Below are 24270 nucleotides of genomic sequence, written 5' to 3' on the forward strand. Positions count from 1 at the left end.
TGTTTTTCTAAGTCTGAGTAGACGACATATGGCCTCCATTAACTTTACTATGTAGCACAATTTGGAAGATAGTTTCTTTTCCAAAATATTTTTCACCGTAATTTAACATTTTAAAGTTCAGCACACACCATCAACCCTTGATACTTGTTTTTCTCAAGCTTGTGCCCTTTCCCTCTGCACTGCAGTGGGGAGGCAGGGGGGTGGGTCATAAATCCAGCCAAAGGGACGCTCTGTCGCTGTGGCAGGGCCGGGTGAGGGGCAAGGATAACCGTGCTGCACTGGACAGAGTCCTCGTAATGCAAGAGCTTTCCTTTTTTTTTTTTTTTAAAGATAAGAAGCTTTTTGGTTTTTTCTCCCCAAGTCTTAGGATTGCTGATGATGTTGACCGAAGGGGATGTGAAGAAAAGTGAGACGTGCAGAACCTGGCTGGAGGCTGAGAAGGCCTGCCTGAAGGGAGGGGCAGGTGAGAAAGGATGATTCTTGTAGCTCCCCACTGTCTGCAGAATAATCCAGCTGTCTCGGTTCCTCTCTCCCCTGGGGCATTCACCAAGCAGGCTGTGTGGTGGCAGCATTTGGCCTGTGTGCCACTGTACCAGGTTAGCCCAGTGTGGCACAACCCAGTGGTTTGTTAGGGGACCCTGGCTGAGGCTATGTATACTTTCATTAAATATTAAACAATAACAGCTGTTTGCTGGCTAACAGTTCATCTGTCCAGTCCCTGGAATCCTCTTATTCCCCCCTACTCACTCACTCATGAACTTACGCACTAGCTCCAAATTCCACTTCTTCTACATGAACTTACGCACTAGCTCCAAATTCCACTTCTTCTACATTATCCTTTCAGAGTTCTTCATTTTGGGGGCTTTTTTTTTTTTATGCGATGTGTGCAAATGTGTGTGATCAAGTGTGTGTCGTGGCAGCTGGGAAAGGTTTGCTTTTTTCCTCTCATCGTGCAAGTGAGCAGCTTTCGGTGATGGTAGAAACAGGCCATCTCCGAGGCGGCAGGCAGCTCAAGCAGAGCCTGCCCATTCCATGTGTCTCCCAAATCCCGTTGGAGCCAAGCCTCCGAAGGCGGATAGGTTGCTGGAGGGGAAGGCAGGTCTCAGGGCCTGAGGAGTTGAGGGGGGTGCTGGGAAGAGAGTGGAGAAGAAGAAGAGTGCTGAGGATGGCGTAGGACGGATCTGTAGAAAAGCCCACCATTCCTAACCTGTAATTCTTGTCTGGCTGCATTTGGGCTTCGTTCATATCATGAAAGAAAGGCCAAAAAGCTGAAGAGTTTGGAAGTCTAGAAGACGTTAAAACTAACAGACCTTTGCTGCTCACTCATTCAGTGTGTGGGCCGCCAGACATCATCCCAGGAGGAAAAGCAAGGCTGGAGAGCAGAGGATGGGGTTGGGCAGGTCTTTCCATTCTCTGAGCTGTGGTTTTCTTATCCTTTACTGCACTGAAATTAGGACTAAATGAGAACAAAGTAGGCCTGAGCTCTAGCCACAGGTGGCAAAGAATAAATGATTCTAACAGATTTTTAAAAAAAGGAAGATGCATTGCTAATCTTCCAGATGCTTTCTGTATTGCTGGGAAGACAAATCACCCACATAAAAAGGTGAATTCAAATAGAAAGTTGCATAGGTAATTCTGTTGGCTCATGATAAAGACAGTATTTGCATATAATCATTGAAACAGTTTAGTCTTTCGTTAATCCTATGTGTCCTCATTTTCTATTATTTAAATGTCAATGGGTGTTTCTCATTGAGAACAGATGAAAAACAAATGCTTACTAATGACATTATAAATTACATAACATACAATGAGATTGGAACTGAAAATTGGACCCTCACCCCCAGGGTTTGAGTGTGTGTTCGGTGATGCATTATTTCCGTAGGGACACACCCCTGCTCGTGGAAGAACAGTGTGGTGGAGAGAACATTGAATCAGAAAGGCCGGAGTGCTCCGTTCCGCTTTTGACTCTTTTGCTAACCAACATCGTAATCTGGGGACCCATCACTTTGATTCTGAGCCTTAGTTGGGCTATAAAAGTGCTCTCACAGTTAACTTAATTTAAAAATTAGCCAGGGCCCGGCCGGGTGGCGCAGTGGTTAAGTGCACACGTTCCGCTTCGGTGGCCCAGGGTCCGCCAGTTCAGATCCCGGGGGCAGACATGGCACATCTTGGCAAGCCATGCTGTGGCAGGTGTCCCACATATAAAGTAGAGGAAGATGGGCACGGATGTTAGCTCAGGGTGAGTCTTCCCCAGCAAAAAGAGGAGGATTGGTAGATGTTAGCTCAGGGCTAATCTTCCTCAAAAAAAATTAACCAAAAATTTTAAGAGCACAAACAAAGACACATTCTGTCAGCTCATCCTCTCAATAGGCTAAGTAAACTGTACGACCTCAACTCTAAGGAGAGTAGTAAACAAAATCAAAACGCTTATCTACTGATTCCTCGGCACATGGTCTTCGTTAAAATAAGAGTATACACTTCATCTTTGTGCACCTGGCTTGCATCCCATTCTCCTAAAAAACGCATGTACGTGGGGTCTTGCCTGGATTTTCTCTTCATGATATAGAAGCTGTTGCATGGACAGGCGATCACATTACTGCCTGTTGCAGAAAGGAATGAACTTTAACGAACAGGTTTTAAAATTCACTCATGATCATTTATCGAGTGTCTGCTGTGTGCCAGGGACACTATTAAGAACGGGAGAATCAGATACCACATATCGCGGGCTCGCGGTGTAATATATAAACCGATGCGTCAGAAGATCCCGTGGAAGTGTCTTGCTAATGATATAAATCAAGAGCCGTGCCAGAAATCCTTGAGGAATCACAGATCTCCTGGGAGGGTCTGGGAAAACCGTGGTGGAGGTGATGTTTGAGCTGAGTCTTGAAAGCTGAGTGGAAATCTGCCAGGCGAAGAAGGCAAAAGGGCCTTTGCATGCAGAGGGAATAGCACGGCTCATGAAAGTGAGAAACAGGGAGAAGGCGTGTGTCGCGGAGGCCCAGGTTGTGTGGGAGGGAAAGCTGGAGCTAGAGCACGGTCATGTGCTGAGCTCAGTGGGGCCTCACGCCCGCAGGTATCAGGGAGGCACAGAGTGCACGGCGTGATGTACTGTGTGTGTTGTGTTTTAAAGTAACTGGAGGTCGCATGGAGGGAGTGTGTGACTTGGGAGCGAAGCAAGGAGAAACATGTTGGGGACACCAAATAGAAGGCGGCCGTGGGAAGCGTGGACTTTGAGAAGCGTTTTTGAAAGAGAACAGATGACATGTGGTAAACACTGGGTGCAGAGGCTAGGGGAGAGGCAAGAGTAGGGTAGGACTTTGAAGTTGCTCAATATGGGGAGACGGGGTGGCTGGGGGTACTATTAATAGAGGTGTGAGAACACGGGAATGGGATGGACCCTCCACTCCAGTGGGCCCTTAACTAAAGAGGGCCCGTTAACTTTGGCACAGGTGGTCAGTGATCAACAAGAGGACAGGACGTCAGTGGCTGAGAAAGTGGGTGAAGCCCACCCCGGAATGAGACCGCTGATGGTAATTGCCATGCTTTTGGCTCAAGGTAACATTTAGTTCAACACCATTTAAAAGTTGTTATCTAGAATGTGGCTGATCTACTGCAAATCTCTCTTTTGGTTACACTGTGTATCATTCCAGTTATGAGAATGTAAAGGGTAAGAACTGTGGAGCCAGAGTACCTGGGCAAGTGACCTCAGGCATGTCACTTAAATCTCTTTGTGCCTCAGTTCCTCATCTGCAGGATGTGGATAAAAATTCTGCATGAGGTTGTTATAGGAATGAAATGACTTAGTATATGCAAAAGTGTGCCTGGCATATACTGTAAGTACTTTGTAAACGTTTGTTATCATTATTAATAGGTAAAGGAATACTAGACTAAAAGTGATACAAATATTAGAGGTTTATTATCACAGAACGAGATTGGAAGTGGGCAATTCCAGGGTTAGTGCCGTTGCTTAACCAAGTTATCAAGGATCAGACTCTTCCCATATCCCACCCTGCCACAATCAGCTTGTTAGTGATTTCTCCCCTCATGGTGGCAGAAAGGCTGCAGTAGCTCCAAGTGTCAGATGGTAGTCCCTACATGACCAGCATTCCAAGCAGGAAATAAGGAGTTGGGGGAAAAAAGGGCTTTCTTCCTTGTGGAGTCCTCACTTATCAAGGAGGAGAAGCCCCCAGTAGGTTTCTTTTCAGCTAGAACTAGGTCAAAGGCTCATCCCTAACTCCAAGAAGAGCTGGGAAAGAATCTGACACTTCCAACCTATAACAAATGAGGCAAAAGTGGAGCTGGGGCTGGCTGTTGCGTGGATAACCTGTAGTGCCCACCACAGTCTGGGAGGCAGCGTTTCAAGGATGCCTCACTCAGGCCAGGGGTCACTGAGAAACAAGAATGTAGCAGGGCTTCATCCAGACTGAATGGGCCACTGGCTTCATTCTTCAGGGGTCATTAGCTTTTTTAGGAATAGTCTTTTAACCCAGGTGAGTGTTTTGTTGGTGAAATATGGAGACAGGATATTTTTGATCAGGGAGTCTTTCCTGGTCTTCTCACTTGTTGTAGGCTGTTCCCTTCTCCTCCTACAAACCAGAGGGGGCTCAAAATTCAGTGCACCTTGTCTAAAAGGTTGGCCAGGCTAGTCACTGTTAAAGTTATTTGAAAGAAAGCAAATGCAAGCTTCTTCCCCTCTGATTGCATTTGCAGCAGGCTTGCCCACTGCGATTGGGGTAATAAGCAGAGACCTGTGTGAGAAGAACGACTGTCTCCTCCTTAGAAGTATGTCTTAAATCCAGCTGTTCCCTTACAACTGCATCCCCACAGTCACTGCCAGAGTGTGGGCCCACAGCATCTCTCATCCAGACCACTGCTACCACCTCCCGTCAGGGCTCCCAGTCAAGTTTCTCCATCACAAGAAAGATTGCATGCAGCAAGGTATACGGAGAGCCACAAAAGAACCAGGAGAAAGCTTTTATAAACATCCACAGAAAGCCTCATTTCCGCTATCTAATTCCGTTAACAAAGAGAGGAGAAATTTTAAAATTCCAAGGCACTTAGTTACTAATCTGATTCTGGCCTGCATGTGGCTATTCAATAAGTACTTGTTAAATTAAACTGATTCAAGGTTTTATTTATTCAACCTACTGAAAGCTTATGTAAACCCCTTGGAGATTTGTGTCAAGCTGTTAAGTTGGAAAATATATGAAAAGTAGTATTTTCAACAGCCCAGCTTTCCTCTTAATGAGCTTTATGAGCTTAGTGTAAACCAGGGGGGCAGGGGAGGGGCTCCAAGAGAGAGGACAGGAAGGAGGAGGTGAGGAGGAAAGAGGAGAAAAGCCAGTTTCTGTCATTTCCGACATTTGTCTTCATTGCTATACTTGTTAGCCAGCTACTGCCCTCTAGCGCCCACTGTATAAAGATCGCACCTGAATTCCATGTTTATCTTTAAAAACCCTGGTGACACCAGGAAGGGATGAAACCTCTTGATTTGCAGGTAAACAAAATGAAATTCAGAGAGATGAGGGGTCACGCTGACCAGGCGGCCTCCTGAATTGTTAGTTACCCCACTGTAGTTCATCTGGCAAATTCTTTATTAAAAAGCATTTCTCACGTATTTCGGTAACTAATCAATAAAAATTATAGCATACTAACCACGTAATAATAATTTTAAGTGAGATCTATTATTTCCAATGTTATTCCAAATAAAGCCAAAATTGAGGGTTGGTCAAGTTTAGAGAAGGATTTATAAATAAAATTACTACACTTTAAACTTAGTAAAGTTTAGAAAATGCCTTTATTACTTTTGGGGGGGGGGGTGCGGGGGAATGGTGAACCAGAACAGACCCCAAGTAGATTTGGCCATTTATCAGAACTGACTTATCATCGATTCCATGTAGGCTAATTGTCTGCTAGAATTCTCCCAAAGGAATCTCTTTGCTCATTGATGGGAAAAGGGGGGCGGGGGGGGTTTATCATTTTAACTTAGAACACAAATTTTCACCATTTAATCATTTTGCTGGTGGGAATAAACTGAAAGTTATCCAGCTGGATGTGTCACTTACAAGAACATTACTGAGTAACAAAAGATTTATTCAAATATTTAATTGGAAGGAAATACATCTGGAATAAGTTTTATTGGAATTCATATAAAAAGGAAAGTAAATCTATGAGAATTAATATCATAAACAGTTGACTTTATCTGGAACCAGAAATATTAACGAACCGGAGCCTAGAAGTCTTACCCAGTTTTCCTTGCAAAAAGCCAGTCATTTTCCAATTTATATGGCAATTATACTTTATTACTTTGGGGGGAGCTTGTTTTCAGATAATATTTTAGAGACAGATCACTCAAATTACCTATTTATTTCCTTTCCCCGCTTCTCCTCAAAAAACAAGCAAAAAGAAAATGGCAGAGGGCATTGGCCTGTCTTCAAAATACTTCAAAAAATCCTGCTAAGATCAGCGAGTCAGCAGAAACTCACTGTGTTTGGCCCACTAGGAACTACACGAATTAAGAGACATCGAGTTTCGTCCTTAGATGTCAACATAGATCCCATTGATCAAATAATCGAGTCTCGAGTAACGTTTCCTGCGGAGGGACTCGGAGAGCATCCTACCCAGGAGGACAAGGCCGATGGCGAGAAACAGAACACCAAAGAGCAGGGTCCCAGTGAGGAGCCACTTTTCAAAGGCAAGGCCATGTAGACTTCGGGGAACACTGCTCAGGGAAGAACCACCAGGACTGGCCTTCCCATTTCCCTGGGAAGCAGTGGCATTCGTAGTGGAAGAACCCACATGGGACAAAGGGGGTGTGGCAGGGCTATGGGCAGCCTCTGTGTTCAGAGTTGGGGTGGACATTTCTCTAGAGGGCACCGTGTCTCGTGGGCCCGTCAGAGCCGTGGGTGCCTGAGAGACGGTCATCGGAGCTGCCGTTGTGGTCAGGCCAGCTTGCGGTGTCACCACAGCACGTGTCAAAATTGTAGGAATGAGGACTGTGGGAGGCTGAGATGTGAGCCTTGCTACAGGTCGAGCTGAGGTGGGCTCCTGTGGTTGGGAAGTCACAGAAGGTGTCACTGGCACACTGGCGGCGGGGAGGAGCGCGGGCTCCGGAGTGGCGGAGATGGCGTGGAGGGAAGCCTTGGCCCCTGTCGTGAGGAATGCTGTCACATTTTCAGGCAGCACATGAGCTATTTGTTGTTCTGAGGTAAACCGTGAACTCTGAGAACGGCCTTTTTCTTTATAAACAGGGAACAGTGGACCCGCTTGATCCATCTTGAGTAGTTTCTCTGAGTGATCTGAGGACCCCAACTTCTGAGAAAATGCCTCTCTCCACGCGACACCAGTGGGCTTCGAATCACCTGTCACAGGAGGGGCTGTGGGGGTGACTGCTTGTGAAGACCGGCCACGGAAGAGAGGACCTTCTTGGGCTAACTCTTGGCTTGGCAAATCAGTGCGGGCCAAAGACGGGAAATCTGAAAATGTAAAGGAAATAAAAGGGAGACTTAAATATTTCCATGCTGAGGTAGGTTAAAAAAAAGTCAAACGGATCAGCTTGTTCCATAAGTCCCCAAACTGTTGATACTTGACATTTCACTGAAACTTGTGCAAAATGGAAAAATACAGATTGCTAAATCAGAACCTGATGACGCTGCCTCTCCACCAGATGCTGTGGTTTATTTCTAGAGCAATGGGACAGGAGGAAAGAGATGTGTGGAGGAGGACCAGGAAAATTAAGGCAGAGGTGGGAGGAGCAGAGACACTAAGAGGGGCTCAGCACGGGCAGCAAGAGGTTTAGGAAGATGGAGATGCTAAAGGGGCCAAGGCCAGGGAAAAAGGCTGGGCCATGGTGATGTGGCAGGATGAAGACTGGCAGGGAGAATGCCGGTGTGAGGCGCGAGCACCTGCGGGCTGTGCCAGCTGGTACTGCCATGATAAGTGGGAAGCAAGTAGTCACTAGGAGAGATGTCACGGTGGGGGCGGGGGGAGCGGGCACAGGCAAGAAAGGTGCATGGAGGCCATGGGACAACGAGGAGAGGAGGCGGAATCCCAGTGATCTGCCTTCGACAGGGAGGAGCAGGCGGAGGGCACTGGAGGATCTGGTCTTTGCGGGCAGAGGCCAAAGCAGCAGGAGACGGCTGATGACATTTCAGTCAAAACACAGGCTTCAGCACCATGCTCAGGGGAGGAAGGCAATCCGGGATATTTAATTTTGACTTACTTTCTTTTTTTTTTTAAGATTTTTTATTTTTCCTTTTTCTCCTCAAAGCCCCCCGGGTACATAGTTGTATATTTTAGTTGTGGGTCCTTCTAGTTGTGGCATGTGGGACACCGCCTCAGCATGGCCTGATGAGCGGTGCCACGTCCGCACCCACGATTCGAACTGGTGAAACCCTGGGCCGCCGAAGCAGAGCATACAAACTTAACCACTCGGCCACAGGGCTGGCCCTAATTTTGACTTTCAAAAATTAACATTTTAGGGGCTGGCTCCGTGGCCAAGTGGTGAGTTGACGTGCTCTGCTTCAGAGGCCTAGGGTTTCACAAGTTTGGATCCTGGGTGCAGACCTAGTGCCGCTCGCCAAGCCACGCTGAGTTGGCATCCTACATGGCACAACTGGAGGGACCTGCAACTGGACTATGCAGGTATGTATGGAGGGGTTTTGGGGAGGAGAAGAAGAAGAAGAAACAGAAAACTGGCAACAGATGTTAGCTCAGGTGCCAATCTTTAAAAAACAAATTAAAATTTTAGGGCCAGCCTCAGTGGCCTAGTGGTTAAGTTTGATGCGCTCTGCTTCAGTGGCCCGGGTTCAGTTCCCAGGCACAGACCTATGCTACTTGTCTGTCAGTGGCCATGCTGTGGTGGTGGCTCACATACAAAAAGAGGAAGATTGGCAGCAAATGTTAGCTCAGGGCAAATCTTCCTCAGTAAAAAAAGAAAAAAAAGAATTAAAATTCTAGAGGCAATGTCTTAGGGTGTGAGGATCTGAGGACGACAGGACCAATATTTGAAATCACAATGGCCACACTGCTGAAATAAAGAGCAGAAAATCACACAGTCCCAACTCCTGCTGAGGAGAAACAGGCCTCAGATCCTCCTCATGGGCGAGAAAGTTGAGAATTTTGGTCTTAGTCACACACACCACAGCTGGTAAACCACAGCTCAAACCGGAAAGGCTTGTTAAAGCAATCAGGTGCAGCGAATGATCATTGGAATTGCTCTGTATTGTTCTGCTCCCTGGCTAATCATTTCTCTTCAGAGCTGCAGAAAACCCAAGCAAGGAAGCAAAGGACTTTCTTCGCATCGACTGGCTCATTCTCCCCTCTTCTCTTTCCCTTTTCTTCTTCAGCGCCTCTCAGTGCCAGTTTCTAAACTGGCCCTTACTCTTCTCTCTGCTAACAAACGATCCAGAGGCAACTTCAGACCTGCAGTATCTCCGACGACTCTCTAAGCCTCACACCTCTGCGAGCTCCTTCAGAACTGTCATTCTTAATCCACCTACCACAGGGGTCAGCAACTTATGGCCTGAGGGCCAAATCTGGCCTGTCACCTCTCTGGATGGCTTGGAAGCTAAGAATGGTTTCTGTGTTTTCAAATGGTTGGAAAAAATCAAAAAGAATAATATTTTGTGACACATGAAAATTATATGAAATTCAAATTTCAGTGTCCACAAATAAATAAAGTTTTATTGGCGCACAACCACGCTCATGTGTTTACATATTGTCTATGGCCACCTCCCACTCCAAGGGCAGAGGTGGAGTAGGCAGGATAGATTGCATATGGCCCACGAAGCCTAAAATCCTGGCCCGAGAAGCTTAAAATACTTATTATTTGGCTCTTGACAAAAAAAATTTGCAGACACCTGCTCTAGGATGTAGTACTCTACCCCAAAATAGAATCTGGGTGCCTGAAATTCCTCTTTCCATCACCAATGCCAAAAAACACTGAAGAGTTTCTGCTGCAGGTGAATTCACGTTCATAGACCTAGCATCACCACGAGATAAATGGCACCTGTTTTTTTTATTTTATTTATTTTTTTGAGGAAGATTAGCCCTGAGCTGCCAATCCTCCTCTTTTTGCTGAAGAAGACTGGCCCTGAGCTAACATCCATGCCCATCTTCCTCTACTTTATATGTGGGACGCCTACCACAGCATGGTGTGCCAAGCGGTGCCATGTCCACACCCGGGATCCAGACCGGAGAACCCCGGGCCGCCGAAGTAGAACACGCGAACTTAACCGCTGTGCCACCAGGCCGGCCCCAATAGCACCTATATTTTTAGGTAGTATCAGATATTTAAAAAGAGAGCAGGACTCAACATATTTCATTTTAAAGTTTTTAAAAAAACACTATTTAAGAAAATGCTCTGTAATATGTGTGAACTCAGAACTTAAATAAAGCCATTGACAAGAATGACCAAAACAGCTATTTTCTTTCTCAAGAATGCAAGCTCACACAAAGCTGGGCCAGTCCCATTTCTTGAGCAGATTCCTCTACTGGCAAAGATCTTGGAACCGCGCACGGATCCTCCACACCTGCTCCACTGACCTCACCACGGGTGTTTGCCATCGGGGTGGGGTGCTTTCTCCGGGTCACAAAGAAATGAGACACAGAGGGGACCCGGAAACAGCCTTGTGCCCTCAACCTCTCTTTTGAATTTTATTTTCAAGTGATTTCATTAAATAAAAAACTTAGGGACTGACTATTATTATTTGGAAACCAGCTGAGCAAACAGACTCCCTACTGATTCTATGTCTGAATTCCCCGATTCTAATCCTTGGTAGAAATGACACACCACAAAGCTGCAAAAAAATAAATAAATAATGCCAAGCTGCAATGATGTTCTAGAAGAACAGAGTACGCTATCATCTTTCAAACTTTCAATCTGTAAATATTAGTCAATCATTTATAGGAAATAGAGTTCACCTGGAAACAAACCACCCAACAGATATCTATTTAATTTCACTCTAAACAGGAGGCAGATCATTTATTTTCATGGCGTAGTCTCAGTCCAGCAACATGGGCAGATTCATAAATAGAATTACAAACACAATTTGTAAACATCCTGTAGATATAAATAGTCTGCTGCACACCATGTACAGGCTTGGTGCCGCTTTATCACTAGATATCAACCAATCTGCTCTGGGCTGATGGCGCCCCCTGGTGGCCGCCACAGGAACTGTTGGATTCTAAGTCCACTTATTACCTTCACACTTGATCTTAAAATTAGGTTTATGCACCTGCCAAGTTCCCTTTTCTCCCACTTCTATTGGAGAGAACCTTCACCACACACTCCTTCCTTTATACATGCATTACAAAAGCAACCACATAATAGAAGTATTATGAAAATTATAAAACAAATTGAACTATAATTTCCAACATTATGTCCCAGCTACTATTAACATTTCTGTATACCTTAAAGTTAAACATTCTCTTTTTTTTTTAAAGATTTTATTTTTCCTTTTTCTCTCCAAAGCCCCCCGGTACAAAGTTGTGTATTTTTAGCTGTGGGTCCTTCTAGTTGTGGCATGTGGGATGCTGCCTCAGCATGGCTTGATGAGCGGTGCCATGTCTGCTCCCAGGATCCGAACTGGCGAAACCCTGGGCTGCTGAAGCGGAGCGCGTGAACTTAACCACTTGGCCACAGGGCTGGCCCCCTAAACATTCTTTTCATGTAACTGAAAAATAACCGGATGCTGTTCACTAGAAATTTAGGTGAAATATGGTTTATTTCTATTCCTCAAACTTATTTCTTTAATACCTGCATCATATTCCCTCAAGTTCCATCAAATTTTACACCCAACTATTTTCTGGGAATTGCACATTTATGCTGCTTCTAGTCTTCTTTCTTTTGGTGAGGAAGATTTGCCCTGAGCTAACATTCATTGCCAATCTTCCTCTTTTTTTTTCTTGAGGAAGATCAGTTCTGAGCTAACATTCATCCCAATCTTCCTCTATTTTGTGTGTGGCATGCCTCCACAGCATGGCTGACGAGTGGAGCAGGTCTGTGCCAGATCTGAACGCATGAACCCAAGCCACCAAAGTGGAGCACACAGAACTTTAACCACTCGGCCATGTGGCCAGCCCCCTCTAGTTTTTTATTGTTATAAAATTATACAATAAACAGCTTCACACCAATAGCTTTTTCTTGTTTCGGTGTTGTTTCTTTGGTATAGGTTTTATGGAAGTAGAATTACTGGATTAAATTACCTACAATTTCTTGACTATTCTGCTTTGATTGTGAAATAGATGATAGACGTGGAGAATACACACACTGATAGTGGAAGAAAGGACGGAACGAAGAAGAGGTAGTGAGGAGGGATCATAGAGGTGAAACATGAAGGCCCGACCTCCGCATGCTGGGAGCTCCTGAAGTTGAAGAACAAATGCTCCAGTGTCTGGAGCCCTGACCGGTCTGGACACTCAGACTGGGATGTCCATTTCCTGCTGGATGCTGCCCCCATCCCCACTCCGGCTATCTAACGGGCTCTGCAATGTTCCAGGTGATCAAAGATGAACAGAAAGAAGCCGCAGCCACACCACACCACAGGTCCCCAGTGTTTTTAGCCAAGATTACATACATACAGGCAGTGGAAGTGAAGGAGCCACAGCGATCACGGCAGCCACTCTGGCTGCTGAAGCCCTGAAAAGGCAAGAGGACACCAGACCCTCTCCAGGCAAGGTAAGGTCTTGAGTGTCCTGAGAAGCCTGATTTGTTCTGTGCCACAGGCTCTCTAAAAAAATTGTTTTTTAAAATCGTGGGAAAATACACATAACGATTTGCCACTTTCACCCTTTTTTAGTATCAGTTCAGAGGCACTGAGTACATTTACATTGTTGTGTAACCATCACTATCATCCATCTCCAGAACTTTTTCATCTTGAAAAACTGAAACTTTGTACCTTATGTGCCAGTCCTTGTATCCTCAGGCTTACATCACTGCTTAGGAAGAATTCACACAAGTAATTTGGGCTTTATGCTCTTGTTTAAGGGGATGTTTATCCATCAGGTTTTCCCGGTTCATGAACAAAACTCAGACACAGCCTCACCCAGGGGACAGAGCAGAGCCAGTGCCCAGGCGCCCTGGGCAATATCACGCCCCGAAGGTCCTCGCGAGTAATACAGTCCAGAGAGAAGCCTTGATTGCTCCTCCTCCCAGCCCTGAAAGCAGTTCTCTAATCTTGCCCAGCTCAGCAGACGGTGCCACCATCCGTCTAGAGGCTCAAGCCCAGAACCAGGACTCAGTTCCAATGCTCCTCTTTTCCGCGTCCCCCACAGCCACGCCATCACCAAGTCCCGTCCACTCTACCTCTGCAACAGCCCATACGTTTACTTCTCTCCGTCTCCTCTACCACCTGCCTGGTCCACAATGCCATGGCCTTTCACTTGCATCTCACTCCCACCTCCTACCCATCTTCCCACATCCCCTCTTGCTGCTGCGTCATTGTCCGTTCCCAATAGAACAGTCCCAGTGAGCTTTGAGAAATCACCTTTAAAACACCAGGCTACATGCCTGCTTAAAAACTTCCATCGGCTTCCCATTACACACCTAAAATAACACCTCCCTGCCTGGCCTAGAAAGCTGTATGTCACCTCCCCGGTTGTCTTCGTTCTTGCATATCACTCTTGACATGGTTCACTATGAGTCAACCAGCTGGGAGTTTGTTCTTCAAACACTCTAAAACCATTTTGCCTTAGGGTATTGGAACAGGCTATTTCCTTGGCCTGAAACAACTTCCCACGGCCTTCTCACATCTGGCTCCTTACTGTTCGGATCTCAGTTTACGGGGTTACTTCTTCAGATGCTTCCTCTGATCACCTGATCAAGAGGGGCCACCCAGTGATTATCTATTACACTGTCTTAGCTCAGCTATCTCCATAGCATTTGTGACTATATCTTCTTGATTATCTATTTATTTGGGTTATTGTCTCGCTCTCCTAAAACATAAGTTCCAGAAGCAAGAACCTTGTTTTTCACATTCAGTATTGTATCTTTGTATTCTTGGTACACAAAAAGTACTGGGCTGGGGGATGCTAAATAATATTTGTTGTTTATTGAATAAATGAGCAAACAGGATATTATTAATAGCCAAGGGTATAATGACAAAAACTTTCTAAAACAAATACAAGGAAATTTGATACTGAAAGCATTTCATTCTGAAAAATTAACAAGCCAAAATCTCACCAAGACATAGCTAAATAATTATATGATTGTTTGTGTATTTTCTGAATTCTGAACAAGTCTGTAAGTTCCGAGCATGGAGACTGTATTTCCAAAGCCTTGCACAGATTTGGCACAAGGCAGACACACAAAAAACACTTCTTGAATGAACTTCCTTCCAGGTCTGGACAGTCAAATACAGTGAGTTTAATTTCAGATAGTGTGATTATAAAATAATTGGAATAATGACAAACATACTGAAATTTTATATCTTCACGTGGGTCTTACCCCTTACAAAACAGGAGACCTGTGCACTTATTTCAATGTTGCTGTCATTGTTCTAAAAGGGTGTTTCCAAATGTTTCGACAAAAGGTCTGTGTGTCTTTTATCTTAGGAAGGTAAAAACAAAATTGAAACACACAAAATACTATCATTCAAAGGTCTTTCATTGGAAAAATGACTGGATTAATAAATTGAATTTTAAATGAGATTTTTCTGGTGTGCCTCTCTATTTTGTGGCCCCCCCTTTGGTAGTTTTATTTCAACTCTTTCATAGAAAATATTTCACGTGAACCAGATCCTTAAATAATTCCAGTCACAAAAGAAAAGGAGCAAAGTTTTTATTACCTCTAATTATCCTGTAAGTCATCAGTCCCTTTGCTGGTTTCAGTGGACAGGCTTCCTCACTGGGACAGTAAAATAGGTAGCAATTGGGTTGTCTGGCTGTTTTTCGAGTGTCGAAGATCATCAAGTTACACACCTTGTCCCCTGCAATGAAAGGTTTCATAAGCATTATTTCGAAATAGGATTTTCTTAAGAGTAAGGCCAGCAGGAAGAACTTCATTTATTCTGGCGTCCAGAACAAACACCTCTGTTCACTTGCTTGCTGACCGCTGAATCATTTCCTTTTCCTTAGTTTAGTCCTTAAAGCAATTTTTAAAGATATTGGTTTTAAAAATCTGAAGTAAGGTAATTTTGGTAAAACCAATTTGTGTGTGTGTGTGTGTGTGAGGAAGATTGGCCCTGAGCTAACATCTGTGCCAGCCTTCCTCCACTTTATGTGGGGTCCTGCCACAGCGTGGCCTGACAAGCCGTGCTAGATCTGCCCCGCGGGAACAACCATTATGCCACCGGGCCAGCCCCAGAACCAATTTTTAATGGTACATTTAATTTTTTAGAAATAAGCCTTCCGTTTGCAAAAATATCTATCAAAGTATACATAGAAATCCTGACTTTGTAGTCTTCACACAACTCACAACTGAATTGGGTCTTAAGAAACAGCTCTAACCCTAATGATTCCATGTATGTCTTGTATCCTGAAGGCATTTTGGACACCTATGAAGCCAGGAGTCTGGCTTTCTTGGGTGGAGTCACTAAATTCAGCATCATTCATATCATGCCTCCTTCCATATCGGATCTGAGTACTGTACGAAATGCAAAGTCTATTTTTTATTTTTATTAGTACCATTCTTCTTTTGATTCTTTCTTCACATTTCTGCTCTTCCTTATCATTTTTCCTTTTCTGTTTTCCTTCTTTCCTTACTTTTTACTCTTAACTTTCATTTCTGGCCTCTTTTTCTCTTCCTCTGATGTCCAGTAGAAATTACTCTCTCTATTCATCTTGGCCTCGATCTGGTGCTGTCTCACATCTTGGCCTGTGACCCCTGAGGGATCAGTATATCCCCGGTCAGGTTGAAGGTCAAGAGGCCTACAGCCTAATTATTAAAACACATGCTCTTTCTCACCACACACACACCCAAGAAGTAACTATGTGTTGACTAACCTTATTGTGATAACCATTTCACAATATATAGATGTATCGAATCATCACCACTGTGTATCTTAAACTTACACAATGTTATGGACCAAATATACCTCAATTAAACCAGGGGGAAAAACCCACATGGTCTGCCAAGTGTCACTATCACTTCTTCAAGTCAAGCAATGGTTAGGGATCAATCTTGGCTCCCTTGACAGGAAATAAGACTTAGCTAGCTTCTGCTGAGGTTTTATCATGTTCTCTCTCCATGACCCAGGTAACAAGCAAGGTTCTCTAGGTTAGCCTTCTCAGCAATGGGATAATTCTGCAATACCATTTTTGGGGGGCACTTGGGTAGAGGGGAGGGTCCATAAGTCCCCCAAGTTGTATGCAGAATTTTGTGTCCTTTGTATTCATAGGTATTTTTCTAGAGTCTACGGCTATAAACAAATTATCGAAGTGTTTTTTGAACCCTACACAGTTAAAAACCATGGCTCCATAAGTGAGGAAAAAGTCAGATCCATTAACTGAGACCACAATTACCTCTGCCCAGAGCAGTAACAGTACTTTTGTGCATAGAATAAAGCAGCAAACCCTCATTTCTCACTAAACATGCAACATGGAATTGAAGAGAACGGCAAGGTTTCCTGTGTTGCCAAGAAATACCCACACGGCCTTCAGTCCTGTTTGCAGGTGAAGTGTCTATTTCACATAAATGTTGATATCAACATTTAAAGAAAAACTAGAAATTCAAATGAAATCTTTGTAATTTTCACAAATCCCTTCTACAAAGAGTGTCCAAAAGTACACTGCTCAACTTGAGAAGACCATTGAAGGGTTTCTGCCTCCTGACACCAAATACGTTGTGTCTTTTCCACGCTCATTCTCCAGTTCTCTGATTCTCTGACACCAACTGGGTGAGCTACAGCTCAATTCGATTCTAACACTAACTACCTAGAGGTAGCGTCAGATTCCATAGGTTTAAAGGCTCAGTCCCATAAGACTGCCCTCACTTCAGATGCCAGTCACAAGTATCAGGTCCCCAGATTACTCACACTGCTGTCACAAATTCAGAAGTGTGAGTACTTAACTACAAATTCACATTCCCACAATCCCCCACCCCAAGTTCAATAATTTGCCAGAACTACTTTCAGAACTCAGGAGAATGCTATACTTACAAATATAGTTTATTATGAAAGATACACGTGAACAGCCAGATGAAGAGGTACCCAGGGTGAGGTCCGGAAGGGTCTTTAGCACAGGAGCCCCCTTCCCTGTGGAGCAGGCGTGCACCATCCTCCCAGCATACAGAGGTGTTCACCAACTTGGAAGCTCCCAGAACCCATTGTTTTGGGGTTTTTATATAGGTTTTATTATATAGACATAGTTGATTAGATCATTGGCCACTGGTGATTGAATTCAATCTCTAGCCCCTTTCCCTTACCCAGAGGTAGGGGAGTAGGGGGCCGAAAGGTCTAAGCTTCTAATCAAGGTTTGGTCCTTCTGGTGACCAGCACCCATCCTGAAGCTGTCTAGGGCCCCACCAAGAATTCCTTCATTAGCATAAACTCAAGTATGGTTGAAAGGGGTTCATTATGAATAACAAAAGAAGCTCCTATGCTCTGGAAATTCAGAGTTTTAGGAATTCTGTGCCAGGAATCAGGGACAAAGACCAAATATATATCTATTCCTTCCTTCCTTCCTTTCCTCGTTCCTTCTTTCTTCCCTTCCTTTCTTATCATACTACAACCATTATAGAAAGAAAGGGAAGTAAAGATCTAAGAGAAAACATATGATTCGCTTGGTTAATAAGAATCACTAGTCCAACATTCACTAGCTTTTCTAGGCTCCGATGGCAAGGCCTCATCCGTCTTAGTCATTGTTTCATCTCCAGCACCTAGCAAGGCATTAGATGCCCAATGAATTTAGTGGGGTTTTTTCATTCAGGGAATTAGGACAGGGTCATAAACAACTGAAAAACAACCATTGTTTCACTTATATACTTCTATTTTCAGGTCATGGGTTTGGAGCCTGAAATGTGCAAAGCCGTGTTCAAACCTGTGGGCCTCAGTTTCCTTCCGTGTCATGGGAATGGGTCAGACTAAATGAATTCCCAGACCCCTTGGAGTCATGGAAGCTGTAATTAGTGGCCGGTGGCTTCCAGACTCACTTTATGCCACCAGATCCAGGAAAGGGAGACAAAATGGAGGTTTGGGGCTTCCGCTTAAAAATCAAATGCTGATTTTCCTATGGGATGAGTTAAGAATTTTACTTCTTGCCTCAACTCCCTTTCCCTGTTTAAATGTTCTTTGTAATATTACACTGTATTCCAAAACTCTATGATAATGGCAGCTAAGCATTTAAATAGGATTTTGTTTTCAATACCTTAGATGCCTGTTAGAACACAACACTGGTGCTACTCAACATTTTTTCTACCCAAACACCTGAGTGATGTGTGCACACACTCATCAGCTTAGGGGAGGGGGAGGGCACATTTGTGGAACATTCCTCCAGTAATTGTGTCACCCACCATTCCACCCCATTAAGAATCACTAGGATAAACTATTTAGCCACATTGACCAGCTACTTATGTCACAAAACACATGGAATAAAGGGTTGCCACACGACTATTATTTACCTGATATGCTTTTCGTTGAACAGCAAGAATTAATGCAGTCTTCCTGAGTTAATGTGTATATGGGCTCATTGCCTCTGATTCCCTTAGAAAGAGATGACTTGATGTCAATGACAACATCTTCTAGACTCTTGGTGGAGCAATTCTGACTGGCGGCCAGCCTCAGTGTCAAGAAACAAATTATTACAAAAGTGTAAGTTGAGTTCCATTCTTTCCTGAAGAACATTTTAAATTCCAGCGTAGTCAGCCTTCAAAGGTCAAGGATAAACCTCCCTCTGGTCTTAGTTTGCTTCAAGAAGATTGCACAGATGATGGAATTTCTCTCTAGAACAAAAATAGAAAATCATCAATGAGTTTTGTTTTTTTCTTTCTTTATTTTATTTTTTGGTGAGGAACATTAGCCCTGAGCTAACATCTGTGCCAGTCGTCCTCTATTTTGTATGTGGGTTGCCGCCACAGCATGGCTGATGAGTGGTGTAGGTCCACGCCCAGGATCCATACCCATGAACCCAGGCCACTAAAGCAGAGTATGTAGAACTCAACCACTAAGCCACGGGGCCAGACGCAAGTTTTTTTTTTTTTTTTTTAAAGATTTTATTTTTTCCTTTTTCTCCCCAAAGCCCCCTGGTACATAGTTGTGTATTCTTCATTGTGGGTTCTTCTAGTTGTGGCATGTGGGACGCTGCCTCAGCGTGGTTTGATGAGCAGTGCCATGTCCGCGCCCAGGATTCGAACTAAGGAAACACTGGGCCGCCTGCAGCGGAGCACATGAACTTAACCACTCGGCCACGGGGCCAGCCCCAAGTTTTGTTTCTTTTAACAAATCTAAGGAAGATACATTTCATTGTCTTCAAGTCAACGTAAATGACTCACAATTTATAGAAGGACAGAAATAAACAAGTATTTTTTATTCATTTCAATTTTTAATAGATTTGAGACGACCTTTCATTAAAAACTTGTTAAAGAACTAATAAGCGCAAACACATATACCATCCCATCAATGCTTAAAAGCTGGTAAGTGTCTGTGAAGGAAGAGGTATAAACAGAAGGCATGCTCTGAGTTCTGGAATCCCTCTTCTTCTTGCCTCTCCCAATCAGAAGGGAGAGGACACAAAATCTTGAGACCCTGATGAAGCAGTGACAACAGGACTGGGCATATTTTCTTCCTCAGTAGTAACAATTAGCGTTTTTAAACCACCTACTTGGTGGTAGGAAATGTTCTAAGAAATTTACACATATTGTCCTATTTAATCTTTATACCAGCTCTGCGAAAAAGCCATTATTTTCTTTATTTCATAGATGAGGCAACTGAGGCTGCCTTTTTTGTTGCTGCCTCTCTTTAAGTATCAAACCAGAGGCAGGTAACTCTAAAAATCTAATTCTGGGAATTTGCCGGTCAGCAGGGGGAATACTGTGACTCTGCTGAAGGAAAGTTTGGAGGCAGGTGTTCCTTTTTGACATTCCTAAAAACACAAAAGTCACCCCATGTATAACGCCAACTCCACTGGTAAGCTGGTTCTTCTAGGAAAAATAAAAATAAATGTTAAACTGTCAAGGCAATACCAGAAACTCTCCTCGCCCTCTCACCTCCACATTTCCGGAATACAAATCGTTCACTGAATGACAGCCTAGAGCAGAATTACTGCTTCTTTAATCTTTTTTTTCTTTTTTCTCCTGAACCCTTTGGTAGTCTGGTGAAGATTAGGATCTCTTCTGAGAGATGTGTTTTAAAATGCATAAAATGAAATATAGAGGATTACAAAGGAAGCCAGCTATATTGAAGTATAATTATCAAAGTAGACTTTAAAATAAGCCTGCAAAACTCTGATGAGAGAAGTCAAAGAAGATCTAAAGAAATGGAGAGAGATTCCGTGTTCATCAATATTGTTAAGATGTCAGTTCTTCCTAGCTTGATTTATGGATTCAAAGCAATCCCAATCAAAATCGCAGCAGGTTATTTCGTGGGTCTCAACAAACTGATTTTAAAATTTGCACGGAAATGCAAAAAGATCCAGAATAGCCAACACAATACCGAACAAGAATAAAGTCTGAGGACGGACACTATCCGACTTCAATACTTAGTATAAAGCTACAGTAATCAAGACAGTGTGATATTGGTGAAAATACAAACACATCAATGGAACAGGACAGTAAGCCCAGAAATAGACCCACCAAATATGGTCATTTCTGATCTTTGACAAAGGAGCAAAGGTAATTCAATGGAGAAAGGATAGTCTTCCCAAAAATGGTACCGGAACAACCGAACATCCACACGCAAAAAATAAGTCTAGACACAGACTTTACACCTGTCACAAAAATTAACTCAAAATGGATCATAGACTTAAATGGAAAATGCACAACTATAAAACTCCTAGAATATAACATAGGAGAAAGTCTTTGTGACCTTAAATTAGGTGATGTTTTAGATACAACATCAAAAGCATGATCCATGAAAAAAAAATTGAAGGTTGGATTTCATTAAAATTAAAAACTTCTGCTCCGCACAAGACATGTTAACAGAATGAAAAGAAATGCCACAGACTAGGAGAAAATATTTGCAAAACACATCTCTAATAAAGGACTGGTAGCCAAAATGTACAAAGAACTAAAACTTAACAATAAGAAAACAAACAACCCAATTAAAAATGGGCAAAAGATGTGAACAGACACCTCACCAAAGAAGATACACAGATGACAAATAAGCATATGAAAAGGTGCTCAACACTATGGTCATCAAGGAAATGCAAATTAAAACAAAAACGAGATATCCAAAAAACTGACCCTACCAAATACTAACAAAAGACTGCATACAAATGTTTACAGTAACTTTATTCATAACTGCCAAAAACTGGAAGCAAAAAGATGTCCCTCGATAAGTGAATGGATAAACAAAATGTGGTCCATCCATACAATAGAATATTATTCAGCAATAAAAAGAAATGAGCTATCAAGTCACAAAAAGACACAGAGGAAACTTAATCGCATATTGCTAAGTGAAAGAAGCCAGTCTGAAAAGTATGATTCCAACTATTCGACATTCTGGAAAAGGTTAGAATAGACTGACAGTAAAAAGATCAGCGGTTGCCAGCAGGAGCAGGGTAATGCATAGGTGGAGCGCAGGAGAGCTTTTAGAGCAGCGAAACTGTTCTATATGCTACTGTAATGGGGATACATGTCATTACATGTCAAAACCCAGAGAACTGTACAACATGAAGAGTGAACTGTAATGCAAACAGACTTTAGTTAGTAAAAAACAACAAAATAGTTTAAAAATAAAAAAAAATTATATGGTAATAGAGCACAAGTCTCATACTTTCCTTGCTGTTGGGTCCAACCTTTGAAACAGTAAAATAATAAGTAACACTGATTTTTCCTACACACCAGTCTCTATGCTGAGCACTTTACATATATCATGTCACTTAATCCTTTAAGAGTTCTAATGAGATAGATCCCATTATTATCCCCATTTTTAGTTAAAAACAACTGTGCGATGTTTGTGTTTCCTTATTAATCTATTAAATAACAAGTGGTATGTCTCAGAACTACCAAAATTTTGAAGTAGTGTTGAATGTAAATGGTATTTTGAGATATGTGCCATAAGTAATATGACGTGAAAATATCTGTGATTTCTAGTGGTGGCAAATTGCAGCTACCTCTAACACTACTATGGCTTTTGCCTACATGCCTCTTAAAGAAAATGCTACAATTCAGTTAGAGATTAGTAAAAGAATAAACTTTTCCACCGAAGTTCACAGACTTTCTGAATGCTATTCATGGACCCTCCCCCCCCCCCCCCCCCCCCCCCCCCCCCCCCCGCCCCGGGGTCAAGACTCCTGGCACAGGTTACCTTTTTATCCTGCCACATTTTGGAGTCTCTTTTCTAGCCCTAAAGAAAACAAAACAGGAACAAAAGAGAAAAACCAGGCCAGTACTTTACTTTGAATGGATTCTGACATCTCTCCTCAAGCTCTTGCAAAGAAACCTGAACTATGTAAGGAGCTGGGCTAAGCAGCTGTGTTTTCAGTACGCAGCCTCTTTATAGCGCCTGGACTGCGAGAAGTACTGAAGAGTTTATCTCATTAAAGACACTCAACAGTTATTAGGGAAATTAGTTCTTCGAATCCATTATTAGTTAGGCCTTAAAGGTCCAAAGTCAAGTTGAAGACAGAGGGAAAAGGACACAGGTGGAAGGCAAAGGAAGTACCTGAGCTCTAACGCCTGCTTACGACAGTCACTCACACGTAGGTGTACACAACGGTGTCAAATATTGCAAATCATTTTACTCACAGCATAACCTAACCTAATTTATCAAGATGTCACATCCTATAGAATATTAGACGATTAGCAGGTTCAATAATGGAGACAGGAGACAAATCATGCAAGAAAAAAATAGGAAAATTTCCCTTTCCTTTGAGGAAATGTATGTCGCTCACTAAACTAGTCTGCCTCTCCTGATGACGACGCGGAGCCAGTGCCATCTATGGCAGGTGCCGCTGGCCCGCCTGGAGATCCCCTCTGGGATGCCGCAGCGCCGCGAAGATCTTGCTCAGCCCTTCTTCGCTCCAGCCTGGTCCCTCGCGTGCTCCCGGAGGGGTGGAGGAGCCTCGCCGGGGAAGGGAGGAGAGCTGCTCTCGGCAGGTGGCGACGCCGCCTGCAGCCGGTCTGGAGGAGAGGACGGAGACGCCTTTACCTGGCGGCGAAAGGACCCCGGGGGTCCCGGTTGCCCTCCCCGGGCGGGGACAGTTCCAACGCAGTGGCGGGCCAGGAGCGGCGAATCCGGGCCAGGGTCTCGGCGAGGGCTGCAGGGGATGCTCCGCAGCTCCGCCGCGCCCGGCAGGTTTTGTGCTTCGCAAGTTCCTGCTTCCGTTGCAGCGGCCGAAAGTTTGCCTGGGGGAAGGGCACATTCCTGCACTGCAACCCGGAGCTGCTTCCTAGCAACTTGGAGCGCGGTCCTCTGGGCACAGGCATGAGCCTCGAGCCCCTCCCCGCGGTGATTCCGGGCGCCCGCTGCAGCGCTGAGCCCAGAAGCCGCGTTCCCTGCAGCCCCAACCTGCTTACCCACGCCGGGCACCCGGGTTGTGGGCGCTGCGAGGGCGCGCTGGCAGACCCTCGGGGTTGCCTGGGGTCTGCAGCTGTGCTTTCTCCTTCCTGAAGGCCAGAGAGCGTGCAAATACACATGACGAAAGTCAGACAGTACCAAAATGTACACAGTGCAATCTGCCTCTCACATCTGTGTCCTAGTCTAGCCCAGAGCCAACCGCTGAGCGCAGTTTTTCCACGTTCAAGAGTTTACAGTGTTTTCTCCTTGGGTCATAGTTAGGAGAATCCTATTTCGATCATCGGGGGCACGGAGGGTCCTCAGAGTTGGCTACTCTTGAGTTAAGTGTTACGTGCAAATCAAGCCTCAGGGAAGACATTTGGGATTCTGCAGGATTTACTTTTTATAGGTATAGAGTATTGACCTTAAACGAATAGACAACCAGTTATTTCTCCAGCAAAAATGGATTTGGGATTAGCAAAGAATCCCAGTTCAGGGTCTGCAACCACGGTGAGTCACCTGCAAATACCCTCCAACACGCAGAGAAGAAATTCTTTTATAGAGGAGAAGAGGAAGTTGGGAGGGCTGTTGTAAACGGAGAGTTGGAGGTGTAATGGCTTTTCACTGGTTGAGTTGTGCCAGTCTCTCATTTCTCTGAGCTTCTCACTGGTCAAGAAGA

At 44.0% G+C, this 24270-nt stretch overlaps 1 protein-coding gene and 1 long non-coding RNA gene across 5 annotated transcripts; one reads left to right on the forward strand and one right to left on the reverse strand.

Annotated features, from left to right (window-relative positions):
- Window positions 1–235: 235 nt before the first annotated feature.
- Window positions 236–3555, forward strand: LOC139041549 (uncharacterized). Its single transcript, XR_011496880.1, has 2 exons — window positions 236–463; window positions 3450–3555. It is a non-coding gene; the product is annotated as an uncharacterized lncRNA (long non-coding RNA).
- A 2253-nt stretch (window positions 3556–5808) lies between these two features.
- On the reverse strand, window positions 5809–23453 carry MANSC1 (MANSC domain containing 1). 4 transcript variants are annotated; one of them, XM_014834201.3, is made up of 5 exons: window positions 22401–22439; window positions 20141–20266; window positions 18557–18877; window positions 14787–14927; window positions 5809–7475 (listed from the first exon to the last, which is right to left on the reverse strand). In XM_014834201.3, the coding sequence occupies exons 3-5, from the start codon at window positions 18777–18779 to the stop codon at window positions 6538–6540; spliced, it is 1302 nt and encodes a 433-aa protein (XP_014689687.3). In that variant the 5' UTR covers window positions 18780–18877; window positions 20141–20266; window positions 22401–22439; the 3' UTR covers window positions 5809–6537. The 4 variants fall into 4 exon arrangements, with proteins under 4 accessions (XP_014689687.3, XP_014689686.3, XP_070350369.1 ...); XM_014834200.3 differs by lacking the exons at window positions 20141–20266; window positions 22401–22439 and adding an exon at window positions 23244–23453; XM_070494268.1 differs by lacking the exons at window positions 20141–20266; window positions 22401–22439 and adding an exon at window positions 22987–23421.
- Window positions 23454–24270: the final 817 nt, after the last annotated feature.

The sequence above is a fragment of the Equus asinus genome, chromosome 22, assembly GCF_041296235.1.
Source record: "Equus asinus isolate D_3611 breed Donkey chromosome 22, EquAss-T2T_v2, whole genome shotgun sequence".
Classification (NCBI taxonomy): Eukaryota; Metazoa; Chordata; class Mammalia; order Perissodactyla; family Equidae; genus Equus; species Equus asinus.